Source organism: Atheta coriaria, unplaced genomic scaffold, assembly GCF_025399875.1.
Source record: "Atheta coriaria isolate IRGN ID8LTWV9N9 unplaced genomic scaffold, Caltech_Dcor_3.1 hic_scaffold_1_pilon, whole genome shotgun sequence".
Taxonomy (NCBI): Eukaryota; Metazoa; Arthropoda; class Insecta; order Coleoptera; family Staphylinidae; genus Dalotia; species Dalotia coriaria.
Window position 1 is genome coordinate 3,688,139 of NW_027045443.1, and position 25,119 is coordinate 3,713,257.

Below are 25,119 nucleotides of genomic sequence, written 5' to 3' on the forward strand. Positions count from 1 at the left end.
GTAGAATTAACACATATAAAAAAGTGTTTTACTGTCAAAGTACATGTATCTTTGCAGGAAGTGTTTTATATATTTAATGAGTATTGTAAAATCTAATTAATACAAACTTAATCACAGTACGGTCATAAATTCATACTTATATGTTTCGTCTACATTGTTTGGTTCATAATAACAAATATAACATAATATCTGATCAAATATATCGAGTCTATTCTATTTTTTATCACAACATAAACGAATCGCAGTCTTTTGATGCCATGGAAGCATATCTTATATGAAAAATCATGAAAATGTTATAATATTCTGAATTTCACACTTCAAATTAATTTATATAGATATAAAATAATTTTTAACAAATAATATTCATTTAAAACAATCTAAATAATTACAAACTAATACTCTTCTATTATTTATTTATTAATGTTCTCAAAAGATTTGCCAGCAATGTAATAAAGAAGAAATTTGCACAAGTATTAAATGATAATATAATTCAACAAATAAGTAAATTAAATAATATTTAACCTGAAGTATAAAAATATAATACATATTACGTACGAGAGCATCTACGTACGTCAACCGCATGGAGATCAAGAAAGCTTATGTATAGCTCGAAAGAAACGAGACTTTGCTTTAAGTGATACAAGTTGATGAAGAAAATTTATTTCAAATGAGAACAAAACTCGTAGGTCCAAAATGCTAGAGTTCTTAATTTGATTTGCAACGGAAACATTTTATGTTTTGTGAATTCAAAAACATTAAATAAAATTAAAAATGGCCACTTGCACACCACAATTGAGCTAATTGGACAAGTTTTTAGTTTTTTTTTTATATATAAATCAAATTCAAAATATTTCAATTGACAATTATTTAATTTTAGCATTAAATAACTATGTATAAAGTACTTAGATGTTTCTAAATAGCTATGACTTATGTATGTATAATGTATAAACCCAATGTGTTTTTATCAATTGATACCCACCGCCAGCATAATTTATATTTTGTTCCGTTTATTCATTAAATTATGCAATTAAATTTAATAGTTTAATCTTAGAAGCTCAGCATTTTGGTTTTGAGATTTTGTTTTCATGTGGGACGTTTTACTTCAAATATCTGACGTTTATTCGCCTATTTATCGCAAATTATAAATAAAAAATGTTTGCAGTACAAAATAGCAATAATTGTTTGACAACGTAAACGATTGGAAAACTCAATGATATGATGGAAGATTGTAAAAAAAGAAGTGAGATCAACTAACTATGCCGATGGTTTTCTTCTTCTCGTTGCGTAGGGAGTTGCACACCTAGAAACAAGAGACCGCATTGAAATAGCATCGCCAATAGCGTCCGTTCTTCTGGTCCGATACACTTTGTCCTCTACGTTGCAAATCCATCTGGAATCAAAAAAATTTTAGAATTAAACAGAGTTCAGTTAAAAGTGAATGCATGTCATTCTCTTATGTCATAACAAGCTGATGTAATTCTAATTCTAATTATTTACTACAATTTTTTTTAAATAGCCATAGAATAATATGTAAAACGTTATTGATTATATTTCGACAACACTGATAAGTCGTAAGCACGCGTTGGTCAAAACAGTACCTGTTAAATTCTATGTGACTCAGAAGGTAAACCAACGTCCAAAATAAATTCGTTTTCTGCTCAACTAATTTTAAGCCTGGCGAGATCAAAAGTCCAATTGTTTCAGGCAATTGGTTTGTTTTTAACGATTTGTTTATCAATATCACCTACATACATAATCAATAATCAGGTGGCTTCAATAAACAATTGCGCATATAAATGCCAATTTCGAAGCCATTTGGTTTCATTCCAGTCAGTGTAAGCGTTCAGCACGCACATAAATTTACCATAATGAAGAAAGCATTACTCGTCTTCAGTGTAATAGTCTGCTTACTGGCGGTCATCAGCTATACTTCGGTGAGTTGTTTGTCATCCAGTTTTACTAAATATTATAGGTACTAAAATCTTGATCGGCGCAAATTACGCGCAGATCATAAATTCATTTAATTGATTAATTATGTTCTAATTGAATTCTATAAAAAAAAGGCGGATGGCATTGCAGCAATCACCGAGGCATTCAAAGGAGTAGGCAAAAGGCTTGACCAGTTCGGGACGAACGTGAAAAACTTGTTTGTCAAAACAAAAAATGCAACCACCGATACAAGATAAAACTAATCAAGAAAAAGCTTGCGTCATCACCTATCCTATAGTGTATGAGTGTGAGTTATAGTGGTAACATTCCAAAATGTTTCAACTAGCGTAATGAATAAAAAGTTACTCACCCCATCTTCAGATCGTAAAGAGTAGTTTTTCGTCCTGGAGCCCAACCCTCTTCCTTCCTCGTTCTCAATCGCTTTCTGCAACGCCACCATTAGTCTATCGATCAGCAATGCGGCTCGTTTCTTGGGGACAATCATCTGGAAAATCAACGTGTTCAAACAACTTGTTCAATCGTGAGAGCATGCCTAATTTATTGATTATGGCGTGATCAAGCATAAGAAAATAATCACAAAATTAGAGCCTGTTATGCCTTTGTACACTATTCGATAAACATTCATATCAATTAAATTCATTGAACCCTAGGATTAAATTATGATATATTTGCCTAGATCACAAAGGAACATAACTTACATTAATACCTAAATATATACCTATTTGTGTTTCAACATTTCGAATGTTGTTCCACTATGAACCTAAATTCTTATTCCACCTCGCACTTAAACAATGAGAATCCGAAAATGTGCTAATTTAATCTGGACGTTTAATTATTATCGCTGTGTAATTTCAGTGTCTGCCCACGAACGTAAGTGTGCAAACTCATATCGCATGCTTTCGATAAATTATGCAGTGGTTCTTTGATACACTGTAGCACAATCATCATTTATTAAACCAACGTAGGAGCGTTTGGTGTTGACGGCGATATGAAATCAATAGCCCTTTGCATATTTCAATTAAGAGAGGCTTTTTCAAACCGTTCCACATCACCCAGTATTAAATCATTTAAGTAGTAAAACCTCCACGGCGCACACACGTGGCAGGATATTTCGCGGTTTGCAAACACCGTTTGAAATTTCTTGCGTATGACGTGTGTGGGTGATCCTAGAAAGCCAGGACACATGCGTCCTGTAAGCGTGGTAAGTACCTGCCATGACATTCAATTTCCAGGCAAACAATAAAATTTTAATTATGCATTGTGCACTCGTGGGACATCGCAACAGGTAAGTAAACAATGTGTGTTTAAAAACTCATTGTTTTTTTTTTGTTCGTTGTTGTGTACGTCGTCGTTGCGAACATACTTATTGATTGGAGGACGTGCAATATTTGTGCACGCCGGCATTCCCGGAGGCGGCCGTCCGTTCGCTGATTATTTTTGTCGTTTTCAGTTGGACACATTTTTCAATCTAATAACCAGAGCGACTCGAAATATTACGCCCACCGCGCACGTGAAAGCCGACGAGTGGTTTTTTTTTCTGTGTGTGGTGATTTTATCGAGTGGGTACCAACGTCATTTCTGATCAATTTTTTGGGCGACTTTTACGTAACGCAGTGCTAACGATGCATTATGAAACGATTCGCCCTGCGCTGATTAACAATAACATCGGGGAGCGACGCGGTAATTTGTTTCGTTATTTACGCGAAGTGAAGTTGTGGGAATGCCAGTGACACGTTATTCGCATGTTTGCGATAGACTGATGTGCAGCCGTTCGATTCCAGACAATCAAATTGTCCATCCCTATGGGTCGAAACAGGCAAATCGCTTAAAAGTTTGCGGACCTCTCGAATATGTTTGAAATACTGCGTTCAATTAGTATGCGCGTTGTAGGCGTGTGCGTTTATTATGCGTTTAATCTTCCGATGACATTTGCGTTATTAACTCGCCCTCATTAAACCAGCGCTGGACTGCGCACAACGAAGCGGTATCGAGTGACATATAAGTCGCTGGGATTACCGATGTATAGCGCGATTACAAGTTTTGTTAAGCACAAAGGTGACGTAAATAGTTCGCCAGCGTTATGCAATCATAACAGTTACGGCAGATGATCCCCAGGCATCTTTAATTCCCTGTGGCGAGAATAACACGTTCCTCTACACCAACTTGCGCGTAAACAATTCGCTTCTGCTGACCTGCTCTTTTTTTTATTATTTTTCACTGTATTACCAATTAATAAAAACGTAAACACTCATAATGTAATATCATTATTCAATGACAATATTTACGATATACAGTAACTCTTAATAATAAAAGTTGGGAATTTGGCGTATCATGAAGCCTGTTGAATGAATTGGTTGTCAAGACAGTTGGAAAAATGAAGATTAACGATGGTTACTCTGCAGTCTGCCCTGATTGCTTATCAAAAAACGATTTGTGTTTCAGTTCTGAACTGAACAAATTGTATATCTTTATTTACAAAAAAAATCTTTAATCTATTTAAACTTATATATAGATGAATGAATGTAAGGTACTAAATTATTCCGGACTTATTGGCATGAACTGAATGTAATACTAAATATTATTAATAAATATTAATTAAATTATGTCCCACATAGTAAAAAATAACGAGATAAAAACATTAGCCGAACCACAATTATTTAAAATTAAATTCTGCAGCATCGAGTAAAAATCAATAATGTTTGCTATACATAAAAAATATGAAGCAGCACGGGCGACAATTGAAAAACGAATTGCAAAAAAATACAAGCAATTCAACCTGAGATAACACTGGCATGTTACCCTTCCTCCTTCAAATGTTTAGTGTTTCTTCCTTTCGAAGTTTAATTTTCTTCTCTTCGTCTCTGCCGTCACAGTCGAAAAATATCGCCAACGATTCTTAATATTATTTATATTCTCTCCAGGACCGTTCTTCAAATTAGAAAATCCGTCTCCTCTGGTATATTATTAAGAAATATTATTTGTAATTTTACAGTTTTATGGATTTTACTAAAAATTGGCTCTTGTTCATACTGTACATACTAACATACTATATTAAAAATGTAGAATGTAAAGATTTTGTTGCATCATGAATTAAGAACAATTTCCCTCCCTCAGAACTTTAGAACCCATAAACTATCATGACTAAAATAATGCAAAACAAGATTTGTTTAATTTTTTAAAACATTTATAGAACCATAATTTCATTTTATTGTTAATTGCTACAAGCTTTCTCGATATATTATCATCTTTGAAGCAAAGTGGACTAATCCTGTTTTGGTTGACTACCGATTAAATATTTGTTGTTTTTTAAATGTTATTGATTATTGTTAAAATTGTCACTGTAAAATATTTACCTAAGCAGTGACAAAACGTCGTAAATCATGATACGTGCATTATGACTCATAATAATGTCTCTTAAAGAGTGACATTTTAAAATAAGCAAAATAAGCAAATTGATAAATAAAAAACACAAATTGTTTTTCCCTATGCAAAACATAGTTGCATCTTTAACACATGCATAAAACGTATTATAAATAATATTTACCAAATTATTGTTAATGTACCTTCTTTTTCTGTTCTGTTGAGCTAATATCAATATTGACAATAATAGACACCTTTTCAGAATTTGATGGAAAGAATTACCCCAGCCATTATAAAAAAAATAATATTAACAGGAAACGAATAATCTGGTTTGGTATTCTTGGAAAATAAAACCTTGTTACGAATAAGCGTAGGGACTATTCTGGAAATTAGCGCAGTGGCAATGGTTTAATATGTGCTTTGAAGGCAACAAAATTTTTCCCATAATAACTACAAAGGTAAACAAATCCTACGTGGGATCCGGGTGGATGCGTTATTACACAAATTGTATGTACCTATCAACAATGCACAAAGTACGAGTTGTAACGCTTGGATTTTCGGAATTTCCTTATTTTATGTTGAAAATATTTGCATAGTTGAGTAGATTGTGACTAATTAAACTGCAGTAAAAGCTCCATAATACTGGGATTTGAATAACAAACACATTGACGGCCAATTATTCAAATCCTATATAACGGTTTATACAAACACCCCCGCGGTTGAAAAATAAAGGTGTTGCGCTGCGACTCAACAATAGCTAAACAAACAACTCTAGCGCTAATTGAAACACGTCGTGTGCGTTTTCAATGCTTCTAATTACTTGTATTAGCGATCGCGCACTTCTAATTGCCTTGATGTTCGTTGGGGGCGCACTTTTCGACATCCAAACAGTTTCCACTCGAACTGGCGCACGATAATGGAATAATTGCAATTTGCAATTATCAGTTGTTACCGGTTAAAACGCAAACGCACGTCAAATGAGTCGAACTGCCTCCGCCAGTGGTGAACACTAGCTCGCCTTGTCCGGCGGCGATGACACGTTCGCTTCCTAATTAAATCGCGCATGCTAAAGTAATCGTCCACTTTACCGCTGACACTTGTTTCCGTAAATCTGTGCAGGATACCTGGCACCCGGCCAAATTAAATCCTGATTGAATTGGATTAAATTGATCAACGCATGCATAAACAGGCAAGCATACTAGTTGCATAATTGCTTTCAAGCCTTGGAAAACTTTCAAACTTTTAAATGAGGTATACGCTTCATTTTTCTCGTGCATAAGCTTTCTGTATGTAAGTACCAGGTAACCAGCTTCAACGTAAAGTTATCGACTTCGTGTGCCCATATTCAAGTTACTAACAGTAGTATTTTATATTAAACAAACATTAAACCAGCTTAAACTTTTGAACTTCTTTGCGGAGCTGGGCGAAGTAAACAGTAAGCTGTATCGTGATGCGTTGATGTTACACGGTTTTGTAAGAAATATACAATTATCTACTTTTCTTCAAGTTATGAAAAGATGAAAATTAAAAAAGTCCCGCGCGTTTTCAAGTGGTTATTAAATTTTCATTTCGTCGCTTCGGATTACGGTTTATTGCCGATATTATGCACACGACAAACAAACAAAACAACAAGCACAAAAGTGGCAAAAGCGGCAAACTAAGGGTAACTCGCAAATCACTGCTTGAAAGATGGTTTTATAATTGAATTTTTTAATTACAGAGCGAAGGCTACTTTAATCATTAAAACTTTTCGAGACGCGGCTCCAAACGTTGATCACACGGGAATTGCGCGGTTGTTCGAGTGAGTATTGGGATGCAAATTAAGTTCGCGCACTCGACTCGCATGTCGAATATACACACGTGTAGATGCTGTTGCATCTGGCCGAGCAATCAGGATGTTAAGTTTAATTTTCAAGGCGCGAGTTTTTGGTCCACGCGCTGCAGCAGCGGTAAAACTTATTTCTAATTTGAGTAATTAGCAATCAACAAAGTTAGCGGATCGTATACGTATAATATGAGGCGTACAAAGTTGAAGCTGAAGGATATTACTCACCGGATATTCATCATACTTGACGCCGAGAAGATAATCGGGGTAGTCATCGTGGTTGCTCTCGGGCGCTGCGCTCCTCTTCTTCAGTTGGTTTTCCTCAATGTCTGCCGGAGCGCTCTCCGCTTCGACGACGCTCATCATGGGCACGCCAGCGGCCAGCGCAGCGCAGCAAAGGCACCAACCGAAAATGAAGAAAAACCGTGCCATTTCCGCAAGCGCACACCTCCTCGCTATGATCTCGTATGCGACGTATATTCGTCCGCACGCAACGATCTCTTCCTGGTGACTGAGTCAGTGCGTCCGCAATCTTCGGGTCGGCGCTCCTGTCGAGGGAGGACCTGGAGCACTGATGGTGCAGCGTCCAGAAGCGTGCTCTTTATATACACTGCGTGCGTCGCGGGTGGCACTCAAGCGGTCGCGCACCGCGCATAGCGTTCGTTCTATTTATCTTCGTAAACGGGCGGGAATCGTCAATTTGCGCGACGGCCGTGCAACTTCACTCAATTATTTATTATCTCGGCAGCAACAACCAAAATGTTACTAAGATCCAACCACGCAATGGACACACTCATCCGGAATACAGGCGGCGTTAGAATTCGCGTCCTTGCATTCATTTTTGTGTTGCATTTGTTTTTGCAGCGTGTCGCGAAACGCTCGATCTCCGATATGATAATATTCGCAGTGGTCGAGGGTGGCGATGGGGCGACATTGAGCCGGTCGCTGGTAAAGTAATAAAGAATGTAAACGCAACGGGGCGGCAGCGGTCAACTAAAAGCACATCGGCGTTACACGCCCGTGTGACTCGCCGGTGGCGGGAGTTGTTTTTTATTCTGTCTGTTATTCCGCCCGCTTACGCCTTGTTTACGAGACTTCTTCACATTTTACATCAGAAATACATAACGTGCGGAAGCGCATGATTTGAAAAATCAATTAAAATCCCGTCGTAAATCGATTTTCTCCTCTGACTAATTACTCGCGACATTTCCCCATGTCGCATTGGTACATTAAACACATTCCCATCATTTTGTAGTTATTGACGTATTCCTTTAAAAACAAATTATTTATCAGTTCATATCGTTTCCCCGTACACCAACCCACGCATAAACATCCCCCACAGAGAAACACCTGCAAACACTGAAAGGAAGCGAACAACAGGAACAGAAAAGTTGATAGGATATACAAAACACATGCACACGTGTTTATTTTTACTTCTTTAATTCCTTTGATTGTTTTATTTATAAGTTAACTTTCCTTATCAGGAAACAAATACATTATCTACTGTTCTGCAAAAAGTGAAACGTCAGTAAAGATGTTTAGGTTTGCTCTCTGTTTGTCTTCTGTTTGCATATCGGTTGTAAATTTAAATGCGAAAAGTCTACAAAGTCAATTCAAATACACATTTAAAGAGAAACAGCTAGGAGTAGCGAATTCAAGTCAAGACAGGGAACATTTCGACCTTCCCGCACGTACACCGCTCGCACGCTGTCGCGCGATGCGTGAATGCAGATAGCGCGAAATGTCCAACAGGAGCGAAAACGTCCTGTGATCGTCTTTGGTCTATTACGTCTAAAAGACGATCGCCTGCGTTTTGTTCACATCGGATAAAAGCCACATGGTATCATATGATTCATAAATTAACGGCAAGGGACTGGACACCCAACAGCTATTTAAAGAGGGCCCCCATAATGAAGCAACCTTCTCCACAAGACTCGTTAAACAGCATTATCATTTCGCCTCCACATTCAATACTCCATGAGTGTAACATACAATCAAATGAAACAAAAACAATTCGCTGTGACTTAATCGAAAATCACCTGTTTTGAAGTACGACGCGTTTCCTGTGCGCGCAATGCAAGTGCGAGTCCTGTCGAACTAATTGAATTGAACGCGAACGCGGTACGAGTGGCGCGCAATCGGTGACCGAAATCAAAATAGAGGGATGGATGGAATCGCGTCGTAAACAAAACAGGGAGTTGTCCAGTCCAACAGCTGGGCTCTGTAGCGCAAGCTGTGACGCTGAGTCGCCTGCCAATCTTATCATTCATCTAAAAAATGTTCTCATTACGCCCATAATCCCACATACAAATCGCAACCTTCGTCTCATCTTATACTTGTCTAAAATTACCTTATACAACATACATTAATTTGCGTATAACAATAATTTCCAATAATTTATAATAATTGAACTGTTTACCTTTTGTTTTGCATGTTTGTTTTGGGGTGCAATTTGCTTGCGTTTTTAATTTTCAATTCTTTTAATCGCAAAAACATTTATAATAGGAGCTACTTGGCACCTACCTTTTCGAATGTTTTTGGGTTATTCGAATTTCGCTTATATTTTACATAAAGTATTCCAAACCTTGTCGCAACAGCGAGATGTCAACGCGGCGGCAATTTCGGACCTGATTTAAATAATTTGAATAGAATTTCGCTCGACGCGTAGAGATCTCGCCGCCGCATATTGAAATTGACACATAATTATTGAACATTAAAATTGCACAAAACAATAAACTCTCTACAGCAAGGAAGTAAAGAAAAATAAAGTGATAGAGCCAAACGTAATTTTTGTTCACATCCTCGTCCACAACGAAACAATGGAAAAGGTCACAATCATTTCGTGCTTACCTTCGGTCGTCACATCAAAAATTATAAAAATGCAATTTTTTTGTTGCGTTCAAAAACGCTTTGAAGAGATATATATTATTTGTGTAAATGTGACTGTAAATAGCCTGATTTCTTGAACGTTTGTACAAACCTTTTGCGGTAATAAATGTGGTTATATGATTACAACGGATCCCGTACAAGGCGTCGCAGTAAAGTAAAAATAAAAATAACACTAACCTGTGCTCGTTTTCTCGCATTTTTAAGCAAACAGTGTTTTAGTGTCCTGTATAAAAATCATCAACATCGTGTCACCGCCACACTATTAAAAGAAGATAACTTAACCAATGACGGAATAACAGAACAAACTAATAGTCGAAAATTATAAATAAAATATTAAGAAATGTTAAGTATAAATAAAATAATCCCAATATTTACATACCGCCAGCCATCATATGCCGGGTTAAAAACATTTTCATCACCTATAATCAAAAACAAACGTAATCAGCGTATATACCAATATTGTGGAGGAGGACAGCTAATTAGCAAAAATAATAATGTATAAAGTAGATAAAATAACAATGAGGTGAATGCGTGCACGACACCACCGAGGGACAAAAAGAACATTCACTCGTTCATGTGGCATGCACACATCTGCAATCTTTTAAAAGGGTGAGTGGTGTGAGCGACGGCCGTGCAACTTCACTGTCACCGTCAGCGGCAAGGGCCAGTGTGCTGTGTTTTCCTTTTTGCTCAAGTGTTTGATTTTGAGTTTCGCTTTGATATTAGTATTGTGTTTTTTTTTGTATGACGTTTGTTCTGTTTCGTCGACTGATCGCTCTCTAACTTGTTAAAAGGGTGTTGCGATTTTAAAATACTAAGAGTTAAAGTTTAAAGAGTTAAGACTTGCGGTAGCAGGGTCGAGTCGGTCGCACATTACAACTTCTTGTTGAGGAACAGCGTGCCCCCAGGCGAGCCGATGGAGGCGGCGGCGGCGACGAGTGCGGCTGCGGCCGCCGTTGCCTGGTGAGATCATCTGAATCGCGGTTGCATGATGACTGGACCGGCGCCGAACATCGGTGGCCCGTACAGCATGCCGGGCGGCATACCGATCATACCTGTGGCAAACAAAAAGAAGAACGGTTAGCGATCGGAGGTCACAGACGGCGGCGCGCCATTGGCGGCAAGCACATATTCAAAGAAAAACCATAATCAAGAGCCACACAACAAAGATATATATGTGTATTTTATATATATATATATATATATTTATATATATGTAATAATACTGGCACATGTCCCTAATAATGTTGCAATCGTTTGCTAGGAATCAAATATACATGTTACTCGCTGAGGTGCTGCACTTCGGGCAGCATTCTAGCTTTCGCTCGTTTGTTCGGCAAAGACCGATTGGTTCAAATCGTCGCTTTTGTTTGCAAAGAAAACTAACAGTAATACTCACCCGGCTGAATTTCAAATGCATTTGCGAATACAAATTTAGCTAATTGCACCAAACACACAAATGTCTACACAGATATTGGACATGAGTTACACTTACTATTTTCAGCTATTGCCCATTATCACGCACACCAGTTAATCAATAAGTACAAAGAGCAGAATTAGGTTTAAATGTGTTTCATTACGACAACTACATTTGCCGTTCATTTTGACGCCGAACTCAAAAAATCATTATCATGTTAGTAAGTTATTTTGGCACAAACGCTGTTAGGGGATTAGTGGCGCTACGACTATCGCTAAACACACGCAAACTGGGAACAATCAGTTCGGCATCACAATGAACAGCCCACAAATTCGAACCAATATGTCTTAGCTCCCAGTTAACATCAACGTCGAACATTAAACTCGATAGTAGCACGACATAAATAAAATGCCTAGAAATAAACAATAGCCCAAACAAAACCCAAACTCCAGAATCAAAAATCAACGAAAACCAAGGAACAAAACAAAACTGGTAAGCGTATTGTATCAAGTAAAAAATACAAGTGACATAAGTTCGTATGCAAAGGCATGCCAAACACTGAGTGCGAAATATTCATATAGTTATAATATAAGTATATGTAAATTGCTATCGTCATACACATATGTGTAGGCATATGCATACAATTGATAGATTTATAGATAGATTGCATGTATGTACCTGGGCGGAGGCGGGCGAGCCCCAAACTGACATTACAGTAACCGACGATTCTTTCATATCTTCAAAAAGAGAAAACACAAAAGACAACAAGGCATTACATTTCTGTTCAGTCTCTGCTAGCCGCTTTCAGTTTCGGGAAATGTTCGGGCGCATTACATCGGGCGATGCAGGCCGCACGCTTAATGCCAAGCAATCATTAAATCGGTTAGTTCTTACTTTGTTACACCGTATTAACAAATGCACACACAACATTCGCATTCACAACTCAACTCAACTCAAGTCATCAAATGTCAAATTCTCGCGATGGCCGAACAGGGGCTTAACATTCAACGCTCACACAACCCATCCACTCACGCACTCGCCCCGCTTGCAAGCATTCAATCTTAAGGACAATTCGTGGCATTATCTTGTCGGCTTAACCAAAGTCAATGCATGATTAGAAAGTCATTTTCGCGACGGCATTTTAATAGCAGGTTAATGGCTCATCTAACGTTAGTTAAGCCGACCCTAAGTCTGGAAAGCTAGCTGCTAAAGATCAACGAAATCATAGCTCGTAAAAATCAAACAAACGAAAATATAAGATCGGACCAAAAGCTAAGCGCTCTCTAAATGTACAATCATAATGTAAGAGTCTAGAAATTATCGGTGCTAGCTATTAATCGAATGCATGAATATTAAATGCATCGCAATGCTCTCGCATCTGCCGAGAGAAAGAAACAAAGGTGCAAAACGTAACTCGTTATGCCATCCAATTCAGCATATGAGCAATGCACATCTTGCCATAACAAGATCGCAAGGTGCATGCCCAAGCGCGGGGACCTTTCCCAGCGCTGTAGCCCACGCGTAATATATTCTGTCAGGATTCAATGCATGTAATTGGTGTGCGCGCGGCTAGGTTAGGGAGGGCTAGTGTGATCGCAAGTGACTCCTACCTGGTGGCATGCCCATGGGGGGACGCATGATCGGACCCCCCAGGAGCGTGGCTGGTCCCGGCAGTGCCATCGGCCGCATTGGCGCCACGATGGACATACTTCGCACTGGCGTGCCGGCGATGCTGATCGTCGGTCGCATCGGGAAGCGCTGCATCATAGCCGCCTGGGCCTGGATGAGATCTTGCTGGCGTGCGGCCGCCTGCTGAGCGGCTGACACAGCCATCGCCAACTACAACATGAACGCACACACACACACATTGCGGGTAAAAAAAACGACATGGAGACATTTATGGTATTTTATTTATTTATTACCTCTGTGGATGCCGAGCTCGTGCTTGGCGTTGTAGGTGATTCCGAGCTGCTCTTCGGGGGTAAACAACGCTGGTACCTGGGATGCCGAGCGCGTATCTCTTCCAAAGAGACGTCTTCGGCTGGATGGATGATTTTGCTCGCGGCGCCGATAGTACTGATAGTGTTCAGCTTATTGGGGTCGTGTGACGCTCCCGCGTGCAGGTGATTTGTCGTTGGCGGCGCGCTTATTGTTGCACCTACATCAGAAATACTTTTCATAGTCTGTTATTGAAACACAAAGTTAAAAAAAAGAACATAAATAATACTAATTGCCAATAACAAATCGAAATTGTAATGCATGCATTATTCTGATTGTTTTCCTTTTCGAGGTGACTCAATTAACATGCTTTCGTATAAGCAATTAGTCATGCATTATTTCCATGGCTTTGGTGCGTGTTTGGCGTTACATTTCCAAGTTTAGTGCATAATTTGAGCCAAACGCAAATAATACACAAATGAATTGTAAACTAAGTCAAACCTGTCGTAATTGGCTTAAAGTCGGCACCCACAATGGCACCGCCAGTGCCAGGAGACGAAGAAGGCACGGCACTAGGAAACAGCGGTTTTGCTGGCCCGCCTTGTTGCTGCATCATCATGTGAGGTGGCATCATCGGCATGCTAAAAAATGTTCACTATATTAATAAATATCATTGCACGACCGTTGATTAACAAGGCAAACATATTTAAACTTTAAAATGCTTACCCATGGTGCATAAATGGCATATGACCCATCTGCATCATTCCCATGGGCATGCCTGGGGGCATGCCAGCCATATGCGGCGGCATCATTCCAGGCACCATGCCTGGCATTCCCTGCATTACTCCTGGTGCACTACCCAAGAGACCTTCAGGTTTCGTTCGCTTTGCAATCGGTTCATCATCATCATCATCAGACACACCACCACCTCTGCCACCATCCTTTTGCCTTTCATGCTCTTTCAGGTCAGCGGCCGGAATACCTAAGTAACAATATAATATAATGCATTCATGTCGTTAATTTTAGTTTAGTTATTAGTTCAATATTTACCCTCCATGCCATAGATTTCTATCTCAATATTCGACCTGTTTGGCAATGAGTTTGGCACCTTGTCTATTGCCTCCTTGTGAACTTGCATGCAGTGGATGGACAGACCAGGCCCAGTGTAGAGCTTCTTGTGACATATGTGGCACTTAAAATGTTTTGCCTTCTGATGCTGAATGAGAATCTTTTCATCCTCAAACTCTCTATTACAATACCTGTGCAAATATACGTTAAGGAAACATTCAATTACATAATGAAAACGCAAGCGTGCAGTTATTAATAGTCACGATGTACGCGTTTAAAAAGGATACCAGCACCATGGCTTCGACTGCTTCTTCTTCTTGCGACCCATTTTTTGAACGACGCGCTGTGCGTTATCCGCAAACGGCGCTAGTTAAAGCTTATGATAAAAAAAAAGATTTATCAATCAATCACAGTCGGATTACTGCATTTGGACGACGTTTGTTGTGGGCGAATCAGGTCGGATGCACTACTCACTTCGTTTCACGTTTTGGTTTTACACGACCGCTTACCGCGCACTGAACGTTGCATACGAATCAGAAATCAATATGGCCACCACGCAGCAAGCACCGCCGCTGTCGAAGGCAGAAACCGACTCGAAGGCTGCGTGCACCCGGGCTGCGGGTTGCGGAATGTTGCGGGAATGCGCCCACATTGTGCGCAATAGACAACTAGCTCAAAACTGTGGATGTTCTGTCAGCGTTTTATTATTTATTTATTTTGACTATTACATTTGATTGTTTAGGTGTTTAATTACGGAACCATTGTAATTTAAAATTTATTTGTGTGAACAGACATAAATAACACCAGAATTTTTCAAATTTGAACTGTACCAATTTGTAAATCATGATGCGTATGCTTTATATCTATTGTATTATTAATTGAAATAATTTTTTATTAAATTATTAAATTAAATTTAGATATATAGACTCATATATTATAATTTTTAATATACTTTAATTTAAAACAGTAATGTAGTAATATAGGCATTCTTCTATACGTACTTCCTACGAAATATAATTTAAATGTAGATGACAGCACGGAACATAAAACCACACACAAAATTTAAGCATGGAACAGGAAATCTTTAGATAAATTGTTATTTCACATGGATTTCTAATAGTCAACCTATTAATTATTTTGTTTTATAAATGACTACCAATTATCATGCAGGTATAAAATAATGTTTGTCATAAAAAGGTATATACATTCATATACATATTTTGAAATTTCCACGTAAGATGTCGGTATATGTACTGTTTGATTCACTGATCTGTAAATACCGGCGCTGGTAAATCTAACAACGTCCAGCATCTAAAGAAGTCGAAATTGTTTGCAAATGGCGTGGTAAGCACTCACAGCCACAGTTTCAGTGTTAGTTTTATTCTCGATTGCGAACAAAGTATCGCGCACAATGCCGGGCACCATCATCGAAAATCTCAGTGGGCGTAAGCTGGGGGTGCTCGTCGCTACCCTCTTCGTCGGCGAAATTGCCTGCTTTCTTATCGGCGGCCTAATCGCACCCTCGCCGGCTGGAACGTTCCACATCGTGGCGACGACATGCCTCGACCCGCAACCGGACAATCCGGACACAACACGCTTCATCACCAAAGATTGCCGCAAAGTCGATTTGCACAGCAAGGATTTTGTAATGAACGAGCTCAACGCCAAAGACCTCGTCTTCGTGATGGCGATGCCCATGGGTATGGCAACGCGCGACTTCAGCCGCTGGCAACAGAACCTCGTCGGCGTATTACATATGGAGATCGCGCATGGTAAGGATTTCAAAATGGACAATACCATCGAGTTAATACTCGACGCCAGGTTAGCATACCGTAACAAAGACGACACCCAGTGGCATTATCATAGTCATGCAACTGAGAGGCGGCTGATGGATTGTGACTGGGACCATGGGTTAAGCTCAGAGAAGAACGACGGATACCCGTACAATTGTACGATTGTACCGTTGTTTGAGCTAGGTTCGCTACATCATGATTATTACTTGTTGAATCTTCGATTGCCCTCATCAGCAACAGGCAAGACGAATAACTTTGGTTGGTTGTGGGAAATAACTCTCCATTTGATTCATATGAATGGAGGGTTTACTATGGTCTGGTTATCCTTGAAGGCTTTATTCTTCCCGTTGATTGTTGGCTTAATGTGCTGGTTCTGGCATCGCGTGCATATTCTCGAGCGCACGCCGGCTTTGCTTGAGTACATGCTGATGTACCTGGGTGGTACTTTGGCATTCCTCGACATGCCCCTAGAGTATCTCACATTGTTCTTTGAGATGCCCTACATGCTCTTGCTTGGCGATATCCGCCAGGGTATATTCTACGCAATGTTGCTGTCATTCTGGCTGGTGTTCGCCGGTGAGCACATGCTGATTCAAGACAACGGCGAAAAGAACACACTTCGACTGTATTGGAAACATCTCAGCGCCATCGCCATCGGTTGCACATCGCTGCTCATTTTTGACCTTTGTGAACGCGGCGTCCAACTTGTCAATCCTTTCTACACCATCTGGGTAACACCGATTGGCACCAACCTTGCGTTGTCGTTCATTATTCTGGCCGGCATCTCTGCGTGCATCTACTTTGTCTTCCTTTGCTACATGGTGTGGAACGTCTTCAAGAACATTAGCATCAAGCGCAGCAGTCTTCCGAACATGTCCTCCGCCAGACGATTGCACTATGAAGGAATCATCTACCGCTTCAACTTCTTGATGTTGGCGACGCTGGTTTGCGCAGCTATAACCATTGCTTCTTTCATTTTAAGCCAGTTCAACGAAGGACATCACAAATGGGACGACAATGCTGATCAACTGGAGTTGTCTTCGGCAATTTTCACCGGTGTATACGGCATGTGGAACATCTACATCATGACATTGTTGATCCTCTACGCACCGAGTCATAAGCAATGGCCGTCCGAGCCGATTTGTGGCGAAAATGCCGAAGAAGTGGAATTCAACAGACTGCCATCGGACACCAGCGCGAATGAAATATCATCGTTGACTTCCTTTGCCAGCAAGGCAGCTATTGACTAGAGCGTAAACATCATCCCATTTTATCACATTTTAACACGAGTATTCGAATCCTCATGGCACAATAAGCGTTACTTCAAACATAATTTAACCAGTGTCCATAGTTTAGCAATATTTAATACTTATCGACGCACAAATCTTGATAGGAAATCTATTTAAAGTACTTAGGGCAGTTTTTAATAACTTATTGATATTTTTATTAAATTTTAGACCCTCGAATGTAATCTAGAAAGGCTGATTGTAACGAAAGTAAGGAAGCATTAATCAAAAGTACTTATAACGAGAAGAGAAGAAAATCATTGATATACAACTATTTACAAAATCCAATATTTTTACACAATTTTCATTGTCCAAAATGATCGGCTGTTTTAATTTTTGCCATTGAACACAGAAATGCTTCGTTTTTGTTAGTTTTTAATAATATTTATACGTGTACTTACGTACTAACACCAGTATTATGCATGTTGTGATTAAATGAACGTAAGTTTTCTTCCCACATTTTGGCGATTACGTTGATATTAATTGTGTTATATTAAAATAAGTAACCGAACGAATTTATTAAGATTGTGCTTATTATGTATCCGTTTACATGTAATTGTATTTGAAAAATAATCGTAATTTAACTGTATTTTGCATTCATCGTTGTGTCGCAATCGCAATAATATTTAGTAGAAAATAGTGAAGTAAAAGTATTGTAAAAGAATGTAACCGCCATTACGATTCATACATTAAAAATATCTGTGACATAATGCTGCGACTAATGTAAGCGGACCCGGTGTAGGCGTCTCCTGTAATAATTGCAGTGTCCTTAGAAGTCGCTAAACGAGCCTGTGGTAGATGGGCTGTCGAGGTTGCTCGATGAACTTCCGATACTCTCGCACGCCTCGAGGAATAGGTCCGGGTTGAACATCTCCATCACTCGCCATGCGAGATTTTTCCCTGCTGAGGAGCAAAATTGAAACGGCGAACAGTAATCGAATTAAGCGAAAATTAGGGCAGGCGCTGCCCAACTCGTTACAGTTAGAGCATAGTTAAAGCACTCACCAACGACGACGTTTTCTTTGATGGCTTCGGAGTCCTCACAGTAGTGTAACGCCGCTTTGCGCAAATTCTCGCATTTGCATTGATCGGCCAGCAGAAGGATGTTGGCGACGTTGGTTGGCGTTATGGACTCCATGAGAGAGCGTTCGCATAGCGCCTGCAGTCCCGGCATGCAGAACTTCACCGAGAGGGGAAGTAGTTTATTGGCTAGGGCTTCGATTGAGTCGACCTTGTCGGTGTACATGTAGCGGAACAACTCAACGAGCAGGCCGTAATTGATTTCCTTGAGGTCCAGCCGGAATTTCAAATACTACGAAGCAACAAATTGCGTGAAAACATGTTGTGCAGGCACCGGCCTGTTTTCCCACACGGAAATTTGAGCCGGTGCATTACCTGATTGTTTTCGTCGGCATGTGGCATCAGCATGACGGCGAGCATCGGACTCCTCGCTTTGATGATCAGACTGTTGACGTGGATTTTGTTCAGTTCGATGTGCGGCTCCTCTTTGGCCTCTGAAGTTTTACTAACTACGGCGATTTCGGAATCTGGGCCACATTCTACCATAGTGTCCATGTACTCTGGATTGGTCTTTGTGAAAATGCGCGCCAGGTCCTGGCTCAGACTGTGTCTCTCTTCCTCAGCCTGCACTATTTGTATTTTGACCATTATCGTTACATCCTTGGCTGGAAACATTTAATAACATCATTTTGCAGTTCAAATATCATATAAAGCGACTTCTTACCAGCATCGATGTGCCTAGAGAGTATCTCTAGATTTTTATAGCCAACCGAAAGCAGTTCCTGAGTGTTCTGGAGATTTAAGACCACGTTAGAGATTGAACAACACTCCCAATGTTTGATGTTGGCATCCCACACACCAAACTGAAAGCGAATGCGTGCTTGACCCTGCTCGGTCTCCTCAATGTCACATCCTGTTAGATTCAAGCAGACAACTACCGGATTGCGCACTTTTTTCCCATTCGGACCTACAAACAACGCATTAAAACAGCCGGTACTTCGATTTGTTTAATTAGACATTGCGTGCGCCACGTGTAATGATTTATGTGCGCCGCACGCGCAAGTGCTTGTTGCTGCAAAACATATTGAAATGTCTATTTGTCATTGGCACCTTTCCAGAAGCGTATCGCCATGTTCCATGTGGTTGTCAGCCCATTAACCGAACAACGAAAGACTGGACTATCGATCGTATCATTCCTTCCGATTGATTTCGAATACCGGCGTATGTGCCACATCTTCCTGAAGACTACTTCGGAAGCTTGCGGCACCTCCAGCTCCTCACACATCTGTCCCACCGCGGATTCATCACTTGAGTATTTTCGGGAGCTTCTGCGCGGCTTCAGACGGTTCGGCATTATGTTTGGGTCTGTGAACAAACACTCTCACGTTAAGTAAACTTACAAATCTATCTGTGCATTTTAGAGCAGCGAGACAAGCACAAAAATGCAATAATCGAATAAATTACGTAAATGTGTTGCGATGCGGTGTTTCAACGCTTGCATTTTAATGTGGTGTTATCCAACTGTATATTAAATGAGTTCTTATTCAAACAAGTTTAATTGGAATAATAGAATGTGCTGCGCGGCGGGCAACGGACGCCCGTGAATGTGATATGCACCTTGCGTTGGTGCGATTTGGAGTTGAATAAACAAAACCAGAGAGAACGACAACGACGAGTCTCAATACAGACAAATTATTGCGCGAAATGAACCCGACGCCGTGATTTGATAAACGTGCTTTCACGAGACGTTGTGTATGCCATGCTGCGCGTTTTCTCCGTTTTATCGCATTCGCCGATTATTATTAACTAAGCCAAACTATGCGTATTTGTTTTCACTTTGTCGTGGCGCGAAAACAAACGACCCGAAAATTCTCGCTTTTTCTATTTTCGTGTGGCGCGGGCGCATTCGTGAATTGAAACTGGCTGTATCGCTGCTAAAATGCTGAAAACCAGCTTTTAGTGGGGTCATCGCGATTTGGGCGCCGCACGTCCTCGCAATTCGCAACGAGCAGCTTGAAATATGTCGCAAATAGACGAGGCTCGTTGGTATGCCGCAGATGCAGTACAGAGGAAATACGACCGACGTTTATATTGAATTTAAGCGTGAATTCCACACGACATCAAACAGAAACGCTAAACCCAACAGTTCAACATGCGAAAAATGTAGCAAAGTAACAGTCTCTGGAAATGGAAATAGTCGATCAAAGAAATGGACAGTCGAAGGCGGCCAGTATCGATTTCCTCGATTGTGGAAAGTGGAGTGTAAGGAAAAATGAATTCCGACAATTTCACGCATCATTTCGCCCATCCAGAGAGTAGGTAGAGTCTGACCAACGTGAAAAAATTGCAGCAAAATTATGTTGCTTGCTTCCGGAAATCACAATCCAAAGTTAGATTGTTGATAGGAATCGCCCACCCTTGCAGCTACATGCAAGGACTGCAAGTGACAAGCAACGAATTCGAACATTTAACTCGTCGCTGAAACTGGAGTCCAAGTGTATACGCGGAAAATCCATTTTCATATTTCCTATTTGTGCGATCTGTATGTTCCGTGCCTGCAGATGTGGAAGTGATTATTCAGGCTCGGATAGCCCAAACTGAAAGAGGAGCCACCACGACGGGAATCACGTACTGACAGCTTACACATATAAATAAAGCCCGTGGACGAATTTAACACGTCCCGGGGCGGCGCCCGCCGCTGGTCCCGAAGATTGTCAATCGACGTTCGTTTTCGAGCGTCTCGGGTTTATCCAGCAATTCCTCGCACGCTTCAATGGCCGCATGCCGCCTCATGATTGCGATGTCGATGTCGTTGCCTCCAGCAATACGAGCAATCGATTCGCGTTGTGATAATTCGGTTTCAAGTTGATGCAGTATCGGCTGTTGTTTGCCAAGTGGCGGTCGGGGTGTCAGCGCCAGGAGGATTAATAATACGATTCGTCGATCAGTTCTGTGGCGATTGAAAACTGTAGGGTAAAAGAGGGTAATGGGGGTCACTTAAGGGAGAACTCAAATATAATTTAAATTATAAACAAAATACTTATTGCAATCGCTTATAAGCATTGTTTACTTAAATACCTATTATTTGAAATAATTTTCAGTCACTTTGACAATCAATTTTTGAAATTATTAAAGTTTAAAAAAAAAACAGATTTGACTCCCATTACACCGACATGCGGGTAATGGTGGTCACCCTGGGGACAATCGGAATCAAACGAAATCTAGCAGATATCGCAAACATAATATTCCGCAAAGTCCCACCCAGTGCATTTCACATGAGCCCATAGCCCAAATGAAGTGCTATGAACCACATTTAATTGTTGTTTTTTTTTAAATCGTTGCACATTAGACATCAGTTTTCCAAATTTTCATCCATCGCCCTGGCATAAGTCATCAGTGCCAATATAGGAATCATAAGTTTTGTTACTTTCCTGCAGTATGGCTATTCTGCATGAAGGCTATTGAAAAATAAGTCACATTGCTTTTTATAGGCCATTTAGAGCGGACTAAAGACAAAAACGTCCATTGGGAGTCGCATGACTCCCATTGCCCACAATTGCACTATTGTGAAAAAAACAAAAAATATTTCTTCAAAACATTAATGTAATCTGAACTGCACATCACGATTTTGAATGTTTAACTAAGACTATATAAAGTTTCATTCGAATATTGCAAGATATTCGACACTTATCTTCTAATTTGCGTGGACGTAAAATTAGATCAGCGGAGCTCAAAAATAAAATATTGGCGTATCTCAATGATACACGCACCGATTTGCATGATTTTTTGGGGGTGGCAGTGGGGGGCCAGAACGGAGGTAGGAACGCCGTTTACGCGGTACTCGTAACTATTGTTTCGAGGATATATGGGTGGCTGACTACACGAACACAACAATTGAATAATCGCCTGTCTGCCAGCGCAAATTGGTGACGCCAATGACCAAATAAATACATAGGTACACACGGATGTTATTTTGTTTTTACTTACAACTTCCTGGAGTAGTTAAATAAAATAATATTTTTTACATTCGACAGTTGGATGTTGTAGAGAATCGGAATTATAAGTATTGAAAAAGCGTGTTGCACCTGCTTATGATTCCGATGAATAGCGTATTATACAAAAGAAAAACAGTAAACTGTTACAATCACCTCCTGAAACTTTTTCCAGTTGCTTACAACTGGTTTCCATGTTTCCAACAATTGTAAAATTTTGCTGGATCTGTAATATTTGTACTCTCATATTGGTTGTGCATGTCTGCACTCACATTAAAGTATTCAAAGTATTAAAATATAACATAACTAATCCATTATCTAAATCTAAATTCCAAAAATTCAAAAATCAATATTACCTACTACTTTTGTAATTGGAATCCAGTGAATAAAAAAAATTAATTTTTAACTGGTATTGCAGATGGTGATTGGCACTGGGCAATCCATCACAGCAATTAATCATCGCACAAAGTATAAATCAAAAGCCCTTTTACGGAAATTGAATTCCCGAATGTTGAATGCCAATTTGCATTTAATATCCGTGTGTTGGTGTAGTAATCACGCGCGAATTACAACAAACCGCTGAGTACGCTGTTTATGCAGCACATAGGTAAACATATTCCGCCCATTGCACTATTTGTAATAACTAACTATTTGTTACTTACGATCGTGTGTCTGACTCGCTTATCTACTCGTTAATTCTTCATCCCAATGCGCGTCTCTCCTCTGTACATAACGTGCAGTTAGCTCAGTCGTTTTAATACTTTAATACCAGTTCCATACTAGTTGCACACTATTATCGCACGATGACGATGACGCGACAGTCTACCAATTCGCGCACTTTTCCCACATCAAACAAATTCGTTTATTTGATGAATATATTATATTTATTTCTCAGTATTTGACTGAATTATGTGTTTCTTCCGTGTGCTGCGTGTGAAAGACGCAACTCGACTGGGTACGCTGGAGTGGAGGAGCGCTCGCAATTCCGGTCGGCGAATTAGCGCACATGCGTTTATCATAAACAAATAGCAACTATAAATATGTTTACCGAAATCTACCCGCTCAGACGGCTGAGCGCTACACGCCAACGCCGTCTCTGTATCGCACAATAAAACGTGGCGTGGAATATAAAAACAAAACAGCTCGCGTCGCCGAGATATCGCGCCTTAATGAAACGCGCGCTGGTGCAGTTTTTTTTATTCCGCGCGCTGCGGACGCACACCATCGCAGAGCCGGTGCTATACACGTGCAGCCTTGAAATCAATCCACTATGCATCGTAAAAGAGGCGCGTAAAGCACGCCGCGCAGAACTGTATGCGATCGACGCAGGCATTTTAAATTTCAAATTGTTTTCTTTTTAAATGTTATTTACGATTCGCCATATGCCGTTAATAACAATATTATGCATTTCTTCTTACGTGCGCGCGCACCGGCTTACCTGGGCCATTAGGACAATTGCAGAAATGCGCGTTACCACGCTGCAATCTTTCTTTCATACATTCCAATTTTAAGTAGATATATTATATGCATAGCCAATCGCATTTTGTTACAATATGTGATGTGCCGATTTTTGATAGGACGTAGATTTCTGTATCTTTAAATTTATAATGTTCAAAATGACAACATTTTTATCAACTGTATAATTATTAATTGTTCAAAACATACTTCCTATCAACCGACAGGACAGATTTGGTCTGTTCTAATATTTACAAAAAAATATTACTAAGATTAATTTTATTTTAGTTTGAGCCAACGAAGAAAGAAAGGAAATAAGGAAAGACAGTGCTTTAATTAATTATATAACTTCTTCAATAAATGTTGTTATGGTTGCCGGTGTATAAAAAAGCAAACAAATATTATAAATAATATTGCCGATTGTCATTCTCAATATATATGAAACTGATAGTATATTAAACTGTGTGTACATTTGTACGGGTAAATACTAAAAGTCTTCCAAATATCGTCAATAATAATGATCGACCTGTTCTGACTAGTCGGCGTCCAAACCGAACAGTTATAATATACATCCAATAAAGACATATGACTCTACATCTTGTATATGTACAGAAAACTAAAATTGGACATTTTGAAAATAAGAATACTTGGGTTGTGGTGATAATTTTGTGCAACATTTTTAACTTATAAATGGATTCTGAGAGAATTTTTACTCAGTGCAAATAGACTAAAAATTCTCGCAGTTAAAATCCATTTATAAATTCTGAAAATAATTGTTGACTGTTGAAAAAGAATATTTGTATTGTAGTCAAATTTGGCTATATACTAAGATGATTGCATTTCTGTTATATTAATCGCAAATTTAATTGCTGTCACAACACATTTAGGTTGTGAATTTACCTAAAATAAAAATTAACGATTTTCAAACTTATGCAAAAAACTGGTTTTGCTAAAATAATGTTGATAGTCATATGGTTTCCACAGGTGCGGCAATTATGGCTCGTATAGTTTTCACAAGTAAATAATACAATAAAAATAGTTATTAACCGATACGAATTGCAATGATTGACAATAAAAAGCAGTGTGTAATATCTATGACGATGAGTACATACAACTTTTAACCATT

General features: G+C 39.5%; 4 protein-coding genes and 1 long non-coding RNA gene across 9 annotated transcripts; 2 read left to right on the forward strand and 3 right to left on the reverse strand.

Moving 5' to 3' along the window:
- Nucleotides 1–50: 50 nt before the first annotated feature.
- Nucleotides 51–8,425, reverse strand: AstCC (Allatostatin double C). The gene is made up of 3 exons (XM_065317740.1): nt 7,364–8,425; nt 2,300–2,434; nt 51–1,390 (listed from the first exon to the last, which is right to left on the reverse strand). The coding sequence occupies exons 1-3, from the start codon at nt 7,565–7,567 to the stop codon at nt 1,301–1,303; spliced, it is 429 nt and encodes a 142-aa protein (XP_065173812.1). The 5' UTR covers nt 7,568–8,425; the 3' UTR covers nt 51–1,300.
- Nucleotides 1,778–2,303, forward strand: LOC135803988 (uncharacterized). The gene is made up of 2 exons (XR_010550949.1): nt 1,778–1,934; nt 2,064–2,303. It is a non-coding gene; the product is annotated as an uncharacterized lncRNA (long non-coding RNA).
- Nucleotides 8,426–8,558: 133 nt separating the features above from the next.
- BuGZ (Bub3 interacting GLEBS and Zinc finger domain protein) lies at nt 8,559–15,067 on the reverse strand. 3 transcript variants are annotated; one of them, XR_010550934.1, is made up of 8 exons: nt 14,735–15,066; nt 14,430–14,638; nt 14,106–14,361; nt 13,881–14,020; nt 13,364–13,599; nt 13,052–13,280; nt 10,872–11,079; nt 8,559–10,443 (listed from the first exon to the last, which is right to left on the reverse strand). XR_010550934.1 is itself a non-coding variant. In XM_065317727.1 (8 exons), exons 1-8 carry the CDS (start codon nt 14,773–14,775, stop codon nt 11,074–11,076), a joined length of 1,176 nt encoding a protein of 391 aa, XP_065173799.1. In that variant the 5' UTR covers nt 14,776–15,067; the 3' UTR covers nt 8,559–11,073. The 3 variants fall into 3 exon arrangements, 2 of the variants coding, with proteins under 2 accessions (XP_065173799.1, XP_065173795.1); XM_065317727.1 differs by adding an exon at nt 12,120–12,178 and having other exon boundaries at nt 8,559–11,079; nt 14,735–15,067; XM_065317723.1 differs by having other exon boundaries at nt 8,559–11,079; nt 14,735–14,823; nt 14,922–15,064.
- Nucleotides 15,068–15,703: 636 nt separating this feature from the next.
- On the forward strand, nt 15,704–18,236 carry wls (Wnt ligand secretion mediator). The gene has a single exon (XM_065315102.1). The coding sequence runs from the start codon at nt 15,859–15,861 to the stop codon at nt 17,488–17,490; it is 1,632 nt and encodes a 543-aa protein (XP_065171174.1). The 5' UTR covers nt 15,704–15,858; the 3' UTR covers nt 17,491–18,236.
- Nucleotides 18,026–23,696, reverse strand: LOC135801688 (uncharacterized). 3 transcript variants are annotated; one of them, XM_065315368.1, is made up of 6 exons: nt 23,201–23,696; nt 19,657–19,911; nt 19,271–19,513; nt 18,922–19,211; nt 18,532–18,838; nt 18,026–18,429 (listed from the first exon to the last, which is right to left on the reverse strand). In XM_065315368.1, exons 2-6 carry the CDS (start codon nt 19,898–19,900, stop codon nt 18,296–18,298), a joined length of 1,218 nt encoding a protein of 405 aa, XP_065171440.1. In that variant the 5' UTR covers nt 19,901–19,911; nt 23,201–23,696; the 3' UTR covers nt 18,026–18,295. The 3 variants fall into 3 exon arrangements, with proteins under 3 accessions (XP_065171440.1, XP_065171368.1, XP_065171293.1); XM_065315296.1 differs by lacking the exon at nt 23,201–23,696 and adding an exon at nt 20,011–21,496 and having other exon boundaries at nt 18,026–18,426; XM_065315221.1 differs by lacking the exon at nt 23,201–23,696 and adding an exon at nt 20,011–20,683.
- Between the last annotated feature and the right edge of the window lie 1,423 nt (nt 23,697–25,119).